We start from the raw sequence: 13,683 nt of genomic DNA on the forward strand, positions 1-13,683 counted from the left end.
AGGCGGGCGAGGGAGGGAGCCCGGGCTCGGCGGGGTTTCTCGCACGTAGGAAACACCTTTCAAGGAAACCGCTCTCGGAAGCGGCGTGGTGCTGCTCGTTCTTGTTTTCCTTTTATAGGGCAGGCCGGAACGCCTTCTCACTGCTCCTTCTTTTCGTTGTCCTAGGAGCGGAGCCGATGACGCTGGGCTCCCCCACGTCCCCGAAACCGGGTGCCGGCGCTCAGTTCCTGCCCGGTTTCCTGATGGGCGACCTGCCCGCGCCCGTCACCCCGCAGCCGCGCGCCCTGAGCGGCCCTGCCGTGGGCGCCATGGACGTGAGGTCTCCTCTGCTCGCAGGTCAGCGCTTCTCAGGTGCTGGAGAGTTGTCCTGAGCGTCACGGCTGGGTTTGTCCTGCTGTTTTAGCTCGGGTTCTGTGCTAAGCGTGTTATAACAACACGCCTGTGCTCAGTGGGGTTGGCTGGAGCTCTTCGGTGTGGGCTTACGATTAATGAATGCTTTGTACTCCTCCCTTAAGTAGAAACCTTGTAGGAAATTGTAAAACGTGAAATAATTGCGTTTTATTGCGTTGAATTTTTACAGCCACAGAATATCAATTATAGAAAAAGAGGGGTGAGTAACGTAATAGCCAAAATGAGTGGTTAGAGGAGTATCACTGAAGCTTGGGCTGTTAACTTTTAGAGAAGAGCTTTAAGTAATGCGTTATGACAGTTCTTGAATGTGTTACACTGTTGAGAGAGGAGTACCGAAGCTCCAGTGAGGATTGGAAGTGACTTCTGTAAGGCTTAGCTGCCATGTGTTTTGTAAGTGAGAACTGTTAGGTCAAACTGCTTTCTTTGGGATAAATGCACACAAGCTGTTCGAAGGTTTATTACCATTTTTTTAGTCAGTGTAAATGTATGTTATATTAGAATTCACACAGATATAAATATATGGAAATAATAATAAAGGAGATTAGCTAACTTCATCTTGTCCAAATTCATGCTAGTTCATACTTTCAAGAACTTACCTTTATATTTAATGTAAAATTTCATGGGAAGGAAAGAAGTCTGTTCAATGGAAATGTGATGGCACGTGCAATATCTGTGCACGCTTTGATGTGGTTCTTTAGTATGTTTAGCCCTTAAAGTCTTAAATGCTTTGCTTTTGTGTTTCTGTCTTAGTGAAGATTGTCTGGAACAGTTGAATTATGTTAATAATCTGCTTGAGAATGGGAAAATGTAGATACGAACAAAACTGCTTAAAAAGAATAAGTACATATAGGATGTATTTGGTATCCAGAGATCTCAGAGTTCTAGGTGGTAGCTCTGTAAGGGGACTTTTTCTGATAAATACATTGTTTTATTGCCTAAGATGTTCAAAGTTGAACAGTTTGGTCAGCTGTTTTGTAAGCGTATGAAATGACTAAGTATTTCATAGCTAAACACATAGTTAACTTTGACTGAAGAACAACTCGCAGCAGGCTAAAGTTACAAGCTTCCTTTCATTCTGTCCTTTTAACTTCAGGTGGCTCTCCCCCACAGCCTGTAGTCCCTACACATAAAGATAAAAGTGGTGCTCCACCAGTTAGAAGCATATATGATGAATTAGCTAGTCCTGGACTTGGATCTTCACCACTAACTTCAAGAAGAGCAGTAAGTGGCTTACGTACTGTCTTTTTCTTAGCAGGCAAGGTCAAGTATCTTAGAACTTCAGTGAGTACTTTAGAACAGTTAATGCAACTGAGTTAGCAAAGTGACTGGTGAGTCTTCTGATAATGCAAATATATACTCCAGTCTTCTTGTGGGCCTGTCCTTGTGTACTGTGAGAGCTTTGCTCATGGAACTATCTCTGATTTTTAAGAATGAGAAAATATGAACCATGCCTCTGCAGTGCTTTGTATGTGATAAACTCAGATTTGTTACAGCTTTTCATGTTCTTGTCAGTTTGTGATGTTACTATGTGGTCCAAATATGCTTTCCTTTTAGTAGCTGTAGTGGAAACACTAATCGCAGCCTGAAGCAGTGATTGAGCACCTGGTGAGAAGGCAGGGCCCTAGGGACCTAGGGGAGCTCAGGTGTAAGCAATGCACTGAGTGACTGGAAAGGGCTGGAGCAGGATCCACCCCTTCCCAGACCTCATTTAAGGGTTGGCAGTGGAGGTGAGGGTAACTCTTATCAGAGATCCCTGCCTACCTGAGGCTTCCCAAAGGTAAGCAGCTCTTTTCCTTCATTATGTACCCATGGCTGCTGCATTTGGGCTGGTTCTCATTTGTTGTAGCAGAAAACTTTGCCACCCTGCTATTATCATCCCATTATAGCATTGCAGTAGGTAACAGCAACAGTATTACCAAAATACGAGGAAATTTATACTGAGTAAAATGTCTGATCCAAATTTGGCCAGTGAGGTGGGGTTAATCTTGAATGCACAACAGTAAAAATTTCTAGAAGGTTATGCTGATAGTTAACTCCCCTGCTTACTTCAACTGAGCAGTCAAGTGTTAGTGTATATTTTTTCAATGAACATACATCTCTTGATGTAAAGAGAAAGCATTTTTCTGAATGAACAGATTTTATTAAATGTTGTCTTCTGAGAGGCTTATTCTGAAAAGTTTTCCAAGGAGGAGAACCCTACTGCTTAAAAATAATAATAATGATAATGAGCAGATAATGAGCAGTTGGAATGCAGGTTGCTAGGCAGATGTTCTAGTTTGTTTGATCTTCTTTTGAAGAAATGCCATGACTAAGGATAAAAATACACTCTAATTGTTCAAAAATTAAGAACTTCATATGAAGAAAATTATTTTAGCAAAAAGAAATTGACATTTCATTTCCTTAATTAAATACTGAAGTTACACTGAGTAGTTTAGAGGGAAAGAAAGTAATGATGAGTACAAGTAGGGGCTATGCTCCGTGATTTCTGTGTTTCCTAGAAGATGAATATCTCATGCTGGTAATCTCATGCTGACGTCCTTTCCGTAAGATGCATGTGGTGCAAATTGCTGGCTTACAGAAATAGTCTTCGTAACCAGTTGGAAACTCCAAAATGTAATAGTTGAGATCTGCTGGGTGCTGGAATGTGTGAAATATAGATATGTTCATGTCTGATATTGATCTAAAAAGTTAGAAGTAACTTAAGGCAGACAATATTGCTGCCTGATGGTTACATTTGCCTGAAAAAGATCTGTTCTGATCTGAGGAGTGTACCCATAAGTATTATTTACTTTCTGTATTTTAATGCAGGGCAGCTTTTCTCTAACCCAGAGCCCATTGGTTGGAAACATGCCATCAACTCCTGGAGCAGGTAGATGTCCCATCAAAATACTTAAAGTACTTTCTTACTTCTTTTCTTAATAGACAATAATGTTCAAACTACATCAACTCCTTGCAAATTTGCAAAGGAGCTGCACCTGTTCTTTTAACTAGCTTTTCGAAAGGTATGTGAATGTGAATAGGAAATACCTCTTGATTGAAATTCTATCAGTATGAGTCAACTCCACTTGTTCCTCACTCAGCATCTCTTGCTCTAGAGGTGTCTGTATTTGAGTGAAGCTGCTGAGGTTGAAGAGTGGTTGTGTTGATAAGGCTTCCAGTTTTCTGTATGAACACACGGCTTCTTCTAAGCTTAATTCTGAGCATCTTGCTTCCCTTTGGTGTCTGCTGTGTGGGGGTGAAGGAGGAAGCCTGCTAACTAGTTGGAAAACTTAGAAAATCTGGACCAATTGAATGTTTATTTGCAAATAAACCACCTCTGAATTCTTCTGTGTACAAGTGAAATACTTAATATTGAATTTCTTTTTCTCTGACTTGTCTTGCAAATGAATATGTTAAATGGTATCATTTTAACTTAACAGCTTCCAGTATGTTCAGTCCTGCAAGTATTGGGCAGCCTAGAAAGACTACTCTGTCTCCAGCTCAACTAGATCCTTTCTATACTCAGGGTGATGCCCTAACTTCAGAAGATCAACTTGACGACACGTGGGTAACTGTATTTGGGTAAGTGAATTTCTGAAATATTTGAAAAATTGTGGGCAACGTCTTGGCAGTGTATGGAAACAAGTAGCACTTGGGCACTGCTATTATCTGATGTTCCTAGGTCCTTCAGAAAACACAACAGGTACCCATACCTGCTGTCTTAGTGAAGAAGCTTAACTGTAACTGTATATTAGTAAGTTAGAAAGGCACCATTCCATTTATGGCAAATTAAAAATACGTACAAGTTATTCCTTTTAAAATGTTATTGAAGTACTGATCTGTTCTGGATTTCTAGAAGCCCTTTATAGAGTTGTATTCTATCACTGAATCTTATACAACTCATCATTTTTTGGGGGAATTTTTCTTGTCTTTCAGATTTCCCCAAGCATCTGCCTCCTATATTCTTCTACAGTTTGCTCAGTATGGAAACATATTAAAGCATGTGGTATGTCTTAGTCTGAAGCTTATTTCTGAAAACATTCTGGCTCTTTCTTTAAAAAGGCTAAGTTTCATAGTTTTCATTGAATCACATACAGATGTCCAACACAGGAAATTGGATGCACATTCGATATCAGTCTAAGCTTCAAGCCCGAAAAGCCCTAAGCAAAGATGGAAGAATTTTTGGTGAATCCATCATGATTGGTGTCAAACCTTGTATAGATAAAGTAAGTTAACAGCTGCTCTCTTTTAAATAAAAGCACTCTGCCTTTGGGATTCCTCTTTATTTCCCCTACTCACTTTTTTCTATTTGAGTAATAGAGCATATGTAGTTAAGTTAGATAAAATGTATTAGATTATATATGAATTTTTCTTAGTTATTTGATGAAATGCTGCCGAAGAGTATCGGCATGGAAGCACTCTCTGAGGTATGGAAGCTGTAATGCCTAGAGTTATGTTGCTGTACATGGTATGAATTCAAGTTATAACATCAGAGGATTGAGATGAATGTTTCCCAAAATGAAATTAGGTATTATTTTTGTTGCTCTCAGTTTCTTGAATCTCTTGCCTCCTTTTTATGTGACTGCTTACCTGACTGACTCAGTTTATTGTAGCACCTTAGGCTTATGAATTTGTTAGTTGCACAGTCCTGATCCTTGTACCATGAGAACACACATCCTGTTCTTGTAAGACTTTTACATGGCTGTTTTTGAGACTAATTTTTTAATAAACTGTTATTTTCTAGACATTTCCAGTGCTCTTAGTATTAACCCCTATAGCACTTTGTATTGAGTTCAGTACTCAGGCAAATGAGTGATTTTTTTCCATAGTTTACAGTCTCTTCTTATCCTAAGTGGCAGTAAGGAGTAATACAAGCTTTAAAATGTAAACCTGTCTAGAATAATGCTCTAAAAATAGAGCTTGAAATTAGTTGTTGTTTTATCAGTTTGAAACATTTCTCATGCAGATTCAAATCCAGAAACAAACAAACTTTAGTGCCCCTTTGCTTCATGGACTTCTGGTCCCTTTTCTTACCTTGTCTACTATTTTGCTGCCTGGTATCATTGACTGAGTTGCCTATAACTCGATACGTAACGATCTAAGACAAGGAGTTCTCAGACATCCCATCTCTTAGTTGCTTTTGAATTCTTATTGTGTCTTTGAGTAGTGCTCACTTGAAAAATATGAGTAAATACACCCGTAATCATCTGTATTTTGGGGGCAAGAGGCTGTGGAGATTAAGATGTCAAGCTACTTTTGTAGCTTCCCAGTACTGAATAAAGTTGCTTCTTGAGGCTTGCTGTAAGTTTTGCAATTTTGTCTTCTCCATACTGTTTCAAATTTGTCTGATGTTTAGTACACAATCAATAGACTATGAGCTTCTACTAGTTCTCAGTGGCATAATGCACCTTTTGCACTCTGTATTAAGTAGGCACTTAAGTGTAATCATTGCTTTCTATAGGATATGAATATGTTTATCAATTATAGATAAACTTCTAAAGATTTAAATAGTGCTTTTTAGTATTGGCTTACATTACTTTAATCCTCTTTTTAAGAGCGTGATGGAAAACTTTGAAAGAAGCTCTGCATCCTCAATGTCTTCAATTTTCACTCCACCTTCAAAAACTGTAGGCACACCAATACAACCTGCAAATACTACAAAGATTTCTACAATGAGACCTCTTGCAACAGCATACAAAGCTTCCACTAGTGACTACCAGGTATTTTGAGGGAAAGAGAAGCATGTGTTTTTGTGTCATCTTCTGTTAAGAGCGTGAGACTGGGCACACGTTAACTTTAATATGACCTTAGCCTTTTTTCTCCTGTTATCACTGGTGAAGATGTGGTTTATGTGCATAGGCCTACAAAATCATTTAACAAATTTATTTACTTTTCCAGAGGTTGAGGGCTTGTTTTGAAACTTAAAGGTATTTTGTCAAAATACAGTAACGTGTAGGAGAAGTGTTTTTTTTAACATTAACCCTTGTGTGAACTAATTCTTTTTTCTTCCTTTTTTTTCCCCCTGCTTTCTAGGTGGTTTCTGACAGACAAACGCCTAAGAAAGATGAAAGTATTGTATCTAAAGCAATGGAATATGTGTTCGGCTGGTAATTGGCAACAAGAAGTAACACACTAAGTTGGTCAAGGTTGGAAATCTGCTGCTGGCGTCAGTGGTTAGTTGTATAACTACTAGTGTCAGTATTTTAATTGATATCTCACCTGTTATGCCTTCAGTGATTTCAGCAGACATGTAGCTTGCACTTTAAATGATTGCAATATACACATGGTTTTAAAAACTGCATCAGTGTAAATGGTTTTTTTTCCTGTTTGTGCTCTGATTGCATGATTGTAGAAAAAAATACAGGCACTGACTGTCCTTCTATGATGACTTCATGTGAATTGCTTCCCAGTAAAGATGATGGGCTACTTGCAGGAAGAACACTATGTATAGCAGGCTCACGGGGACTGTTCTTAATATATGTGATTTTAATTTTCTCATTTGGATTCATTGCTGTTCTATAATTATCTTTGGCATCCTGTTCTAAATGTCATAATGACTTTTTAACTGTTTTATTAATAAAGCTAAGTAAAGTTTTTCTAGGTTGTTTTTTAGTCAAGTATGAGTTCTATTAGGAAATACTGTTTGTGTTACTCTTGAAGAAGTAGATGCTGCCTAACTGTTTTAGAAGTCTTGTTTGCAGAGCAGATGCTGCTGACTCTTGCTGAAGTAACCTCTGTTAAAACTAATTATGCTGTAAGTTTTATTGTAAGTAAGAACACACAGTGTAAGTATTGGTATGTAAGTTATCTCTATGGGTATTTTACAGTAGTGCACTTGATAATAATTATCAGCTTGTAGCCTTCTATACTGCAAAACGTGGAGCTGAAATAGCTGAATAGAAAAATGCAGCATCGGGGACCAGAGCTACTTTTGTTTCAGGACACTTGTATGAAATTTCTTCTACGGTACTGGTTGAATGAAATGATTTCTATTTGATACTTAGCCCATCTTGAAGTTGTTTTATAGAGTCATAGAATGGCTTGTGTTGGATGGGACCTTAACGGTCATTCAGTTCCAGTTGCCCTGCTGTGGGCAGGGTTACCACGCACTAGGTCAGGCTGCACAGGGTCCCATCCAACCTGGGCACCTCCAGTGGGTGGGGCATCCACAGCTTCTCTTGGCAGCTATTCTTTGAGTGTATCACCACTCTGAAAGAAAAAGTTTTTCCTAACATCTAATCTAAATTAACCCTCTTTTAGTTGAAAGCCAATCATTCTTGTCCTATCCCTATCCACCTGTGTAAAAAGTCTGTCTTCCTCCTGTTTATAATCTTTCTCTAATATTGTAAGGCCACAATGAGGTCTCCCTGGAGCCTACTCCAGACTGAACAAGGCCAGCACTTTCAGCTTTTCTTCATAAGAAAAGTGCTGCAGCCCGCTGCTGATCTTTGTGGGCCTTCTCTGGACTTGCTCCAACAGCTCCATGTCTTGTAACTGGGGGTCCTGGGCCTGGATACAGTACTCCAGATAGGATCTCATGAGAGCAGAGTAGAGGATCGCCTCCCTTGACCTGCTGGCTGCCCCTCTTTTGATGTAGCCCAGGATGCAGTTGCCTTCCAGGCTGCAGGTGCACACGACTAACTCATGTTCAGCTTTTTGTCCACCAGGATCCTCAAGTCATCAGCAGGGCTGAAGGAGTTGTCTCACTATGTATACATACCTGGGATTGCTTTGACTTAAGTGTACAGTACCTTGTGCTTGGCCTTGTTGCATCTCATTAGTTCTGCTTTGGACAGCATTCCATTCTTCTGTTGTATCAACTGCATTACTCAGCTTAGTGTCTGCAAACTTGCTGAGGATACACTTAACCCACTGTCTCAGTCATTGTTAAAATGCTAAGGAGCACCAGTTGCAAGACATCCCGGGGGGGCACTGCTTTTCACCAGCCTCCAGCTGGGTTGAGATCTGTTGACAATAGCTCTTACTGCATCCAACCAGTTCTTTACCCAACAAATAGTTCAGCCTTTAAATCTGTATCTCTCCAATTTAAAGATAAGAATGTGATGTAGAACCACGTCGAAGGCCTTACACAAGTCCGGATGGTGGCATCAGATGCCCTTCTTTTGTCCACCAATGCTGTTACTCCATCATAGAAGGCCGCCAGGTTGGTTGTATGATGTGCTTGTGGCTGTCTTATATCACCTCTTTGCCTTGCATGTGCCTTAACATCATTTCCAGGAGGTCTTGTTCTATGAACAGAGTTCAGCTCTTGGGTAACTGTTGATCATGAGAGCACGTAGCTTTTGAGATGGCTTGTCCCTCTTCCATCTGGAAAGATAACATTTTGAATTCTTGTGATTTTAAAAATGATTTTTATGGTTTTGCATTGTTACGATTTTTTCAAGTATTTCATTTTTTTAACTTTTTTATTAGTTCTGTGGTTGTTCTAGGGGTAGGTGTTTCAGTTTGTGCTGGCAGTGACCTCTTAAGGTTCAAGTTCCAGTTGCACCTGAGTGGTGTGTTGCATCACACTGCAATATCTCAATCTGCTGCTCTTTGGGGATGACATTGGTTGGTAAGATGAGTCCCAAAGCATGCTCATGTACCCCAGGTGCTAACAGGCACATAGTTTACAGGGTTAAGCTAGAGATAGTCCTTAATAAAATCTATAAACCAGGAGCAAAATTCTTAGCACTTCCTGCAGTTGGGCTGCATGACTTACGTGAGCTGACTTGATGTACTTTGCCTGTGTTCCTTATGGCCGGGAGTGGTGGTGAAGGGAGAAAAAAAATACCTTGAAGTTCGTAATGCAAAAGCATCAGTGCTTCTGCGTAAGATTTACAAATCCTGAAGAAAATATGCAGAGGCAAGTTGGCATTCATTAGTTTAATAGAAAGATACTTGTGTTTTGGGGATAGCTGGCCAGTCAGTCTCTGCCAAGTTTTCAGTTCCAGTGGTGGCTGGCTGTGGTAGCATGTCTGCCCTGAGATTAAAACCAAGCAGATACAGGTGGTGGCAGATGGGCAACATGTCCACTAACCCCCCTTAGTATCATGGCTATACATAACAGCTAGAGACAATAAGGCATTGCATTTCAGGGTAGTCAAGGTCATGCACAGAAAGCAAGGGTTCTTAGTTACAGCTACAGAGAAGTTTCTCACAAACAAGTTTCTTCCAGCTGCATACAAAACATAGAGGCTGTTTACTTGCTTTCCCAAGCTAACACCTGTTGGGGTAATGATCTGCATCTTGCACACACACCCTGACTGGCCATGTGTAGTGTAAATAAATAGTAAGTCACAGCTTGAAGCAGTGATTGAGCACCTGGGCAGGGCCAACCCAGGGGAGCTCAGGTGCATGCAATGTACTGATTGACAAGAAGGGTTGGATCCAGGATCCACCCCTTTCCAGACCTCATTTAAGGGTTGGTAGTGGAGCAGGAGGTTCTTTCTGGAGATCCCTGCCCTCCAAAGGTAAGTAGATTCTTCCTTTTGTTTCTGTGCCCATGGCTTTCCGTTGTGTTACACCATGTTTATCTGATGTGCTAATAGCCTTGTGAAAGCTACTTTATCGTAGAAAGAACTAATGCAATTTCTCCTTCAGTCTTTCTGCAGTGGGGAGAACCTGAATCAGATTTGTTTCAGGTTAAATGAGGTTAAAAGAATGGTGACATGCTGAAGCAGAGAACAGGATGGATGTCTGTGATTAGTGAGCAAAGTAAATTACACACTAGAAGTAATAAACAGAAAGAGCAAACCATGACATTTATGCAGAACAGATAAAAACTGCGTCCTTGTGGACAGTAGCATTACTAAGTTCTCTTCGTATGGCTTTTGTATGGTAAAAGGCTCCACTTAATATGTTGGCTTAGTGTAATGCAGTAGGTAAACCCTTATGTCTGTGATTGGGGCTTTGTATGAGGATGCCACAGTGCCACACTGCAGAAACCACCACACAGTTTTGTTGCAGTGTGTTCTTGAGAGGTCTTTATTACTTATGTGAATGTACAGAGGCTGCGTGTGATGAAAGAGCAGATGATAGGAAAGTACATGTGTGAAGATTCTGAAACATGTGGGATGTCTTCAAGAAAACCTTTCCAAGGTTGGCTGGGGTGGTTGGTAGCATTGCTTTTAAAAATGCAGTTCTTTCTGTTTCAGAATCTGTCTGCTGCCTCGTGAAGGTTCTCTTCTATCTGTAGCTAAATGTGATTTACAGTAAAGCCAAAGTTAAGGACTTCTACTACTGATGTGTAACATTCACACAGCTCAGTTCTGGTTCTAACTGTCTTCAGTCTCACAAGCCCCATACTATTTATGGTTTTGTTTTGTAAAATACAGTCTATTTTCATCCTCTTTTCATATCACCCCTCTTCAATCTAGATTTCTTGTAATTTTGAAACTCAGATGTTTATTTGGGTAATATGTCTGCAATGATGTAAAATGAAGATAAAATACTGGAGTCTGTCATGCCTGCCTCTCTTAATTTCAACTCTTTCAAACTATAGGTGTCTGCCTCCATCTTGTGGCAGCTTGCCAGAACGTCAACAGCAGGTGGAGGTGGATGAGCTATTGTTTTCAGCAGCACATGGGCTAGGCAATGATTTCATGGTAGTAGAGGAAAGGATTTGCTTCTAAGTTTACTATATATGTAATTTACTATGTTTAGGGGTAATTCAGACTTGTAATATCTGCTTCAAAAGAATGGTTCTTTAAAATCTTAATGGTATTCAGTCACCTGGTTATTTGGAGACAGATAAAATGAAGAAATTGTACTTTTGCAGAAAATAAAATCCATCTTGTGTGAATTTTTTTTAGTACAAGGTATGTGTATGAAAACAAAAACTTGCATCAGTTAGAATTTGGTTATGGATGCGTGGAACAGAGGTGGAACTGCTGCTTAAATATGTTTTAAAGAAGTCAACTGTTCAATTGTTAAATAAGTGAAAACGAAATAATTTGGGTTGCAAGTAGCTTAGAATCAGGATTGGTTTTACAAAATTTCAGACTGCATGTGAGAAGGCACTGAGGTAAGTATTATGATGTTTTGTGAAAACATCAGTCCTGGGGCAACTTTGGTGATGCTGCTTTTTTTAATTGCTTGGATGAGTGTAAGAAGTGTTCTTCTAATGAAGCTCAAGTCACAGTGAGTATTAAGGTGTAAGCAGTACTGACTACTAAATATCTCTTAATGTTCATAAATGAGGGTTCAGCCTTCTAGCAGGAATAAAAAAAAAACCAGCTGTATGTTAAATAATGAGCTGGTAACTATGATGGAAAGTTGGTGAATTTACCTTTCAAAGTGACTGCATAGTTTACAGGTAATATTAGGAGCTAATTGGTAGTAGGAGCAGGTGCAGTGAAAATGACCCCAAAAACTTGGGTCTGTGTGGTCAAAGCACTATTTTCTGTCAGTCCTTTTGTTCATAAAGGTAGATACTCTTTTGATTAGAAACAGCACAGAAAAGTTGAGATTTGCTTTGAACAGTTTGTTTTATTTTGCTCTGTTATTTATTACATCCAATTTTGGTGCAGCTTAGAAATATAAACTTCTGAACATGCTTTTTGTTGTGGGAATGAATGTGGTTTACGATGGGAAACAGTAGGGAACTTTTTTAACAGTGTTGTTCTTCTGTCCTATCTGTACCTCAGATACCTAATTACCATCTTATTTAGCTGCCTTTGGAGCCCTGTATGTTCTCTGTGCATCTGCCCCTTGCTGCAGGATTATGTTTAAAAAAACATTAAATGCCTTTTTGTTTTTTTTTAAGACCACTGCCAACTTCTGTGGTCTTAAGAAGGCAACAGTAAATACCTGAAGCAAGGATAACCTGATAAATGGGTGCCAGTAGAGAGTTTATTTAAAATATATATAGATAATGTAGTGTGGGTTATTTAATTAGTTTTTATGATTTTTTTGTTCTGAAACTTAAATATCATCGATAGGTTATCAGATAAAATGCTGTAGCAGAGTATTATAATGGATTTGAAATTTTTTTTTGAGTGCTAGTACGCTACTGTTTCCTATGGTAAACTACATTCATTCCTACAACAAAAAGATGTTCAGAAGTTTATATTTCTACTAAGCTGCACCAAAATAGGATGTAATAAATAACAGAGCAAAATAAAACACTGTTCAAAGCAAATCTACCAAGTGGTCCTTCTCCCTTTGCCAAAACTGCTGGCAATTAAGCATGGAGCTGGCTTGGAAGAGTCATGGTTATAACATGGGATATCATGATAAAACATTGGAATGATTTCATGCAGTTGTTTAGATCTTTAATACGTTAATAGCGTATGTTGGTAATTTAACTACTGTCAGTTACCAATGTAATGCTCAAATATTTAGCAATCCTGCAGAACTCAATCCTTGCTTCCATAACGTTTTGAGTATGGTTAAGGTTTGGAGCTGACAGCTTTGGTCTTAATTATCAAACTATAATGAAATCTTACATTCAAAAGCAAGCAGGAAAAGGACTGCTCCAATATTATTCACTTTTCTCGCACATGTCCCCTAGTTGGCAAGTACTTTGACTTACTAAGCGTTCCTGGTAAGCAGCCTCAGCTCTTTTTGAAGTGAACAAATTGAATTTGTTAACCCTGTGGGATTGATCCCCAGAAACACCACCAGGGATGTGTGTGTGCTGCTGACTTGAGCGAAGGCCTACAAGATTTTCTAAGTGTGCAGCAAAATATCATGTAGGATGATGTTTCAGTAGATGAAATACATTTAAAATTACCCATTGTAGGATAATGTAATAGGTTATTGATTTCAAGTGCCACAATTTTTCTTTGACTAGTCCTCATGAATGTATGGAGACGTTGATTTGTAGATTAAAAGTGGTCAAGTAAAAACTGTACAGAGGTCTGTTCTACATACAGGTTTGATAAGTCTAATGGTAATTATGTGATGGTTTTCAAATGGCTACGTTATTAATAATGGAGCTGTCATGTCTTGAACGGTATAGGCTTCTTTTTTGCTGATGGTAAAGTGGAAAAGATGTTGGCCGTTATTCCTATGCACCTATTTAGACATGCTGGTTTTCTAGCACATGCAGTTCTCTCTTAAAGTAAGAACAATCAAACAGTTTCCGTCCTAAAGATTCTTGATGTCCCATCTCTGGAGACTTTCAAGGTGAGGCTGGATCAGGATCTGGCAACCTGATCTAGCTGTGGTGTCCCTATTCACTGCAGGGGAGTTGGACTAGATGTCCTTTAGAGGTCCCTTTTAACTCTAAGGATGCTGTGATTCTAAGTGGACTGTAGAAGTGGGATGGGGTGAGAACAGATCTTGGCT

At 39.4% G+C, this 13,683-nt stretch overlaps 1 protein-coding gene across 1 annotated transcript; it reads left to right on the forward strand.

The window, feature by feature from the left end:
- Positions 1-165: 165 nt before the first annotated feature.
- On the forward strand, positions 166-6,986 carry NUP35 (nucleoporin 35). The gene is made up of 8 exons (XM_003207407.3): positions 166-336; positions 1,505-1,632; positions 3,220-3,280; positions 3,831-3,972; positions 4,327-4,396; positions 4,488-4,616; positions 5,946-6,110; positions 6,424-6,986. The coding sequence occupies exons 1-8, from the start codon at positions 177-179 to the stop codon at positions 6,499-6,501; spliced, it is 933 nt and encodes a 310-aa protein (XP_003207455.2). The 5' UTR covers positions 166-176; the 3' UTR covers positions 6,502-6,986.
- Positions 6,987-13,683: the final 6,697 nt, after the last annotated feature.

This window comes from Meleagris gallopavo, chromosome 7 (genome assembly GCF_000146605.3).
Source record: "Meleagris gallopavo isolate NT-WF06-2002-E0010 breed Aviagen turkey brand Nicholas breeding stock chromosome 7, Turkey_5.1, whole genome shotgun sequence".
Lineage (NCBI taxonomy): Eukaryota > Metazoa > Chordata > Aves > Galliformes > Phasianidae > Meleagris > Meleagris gallopavo.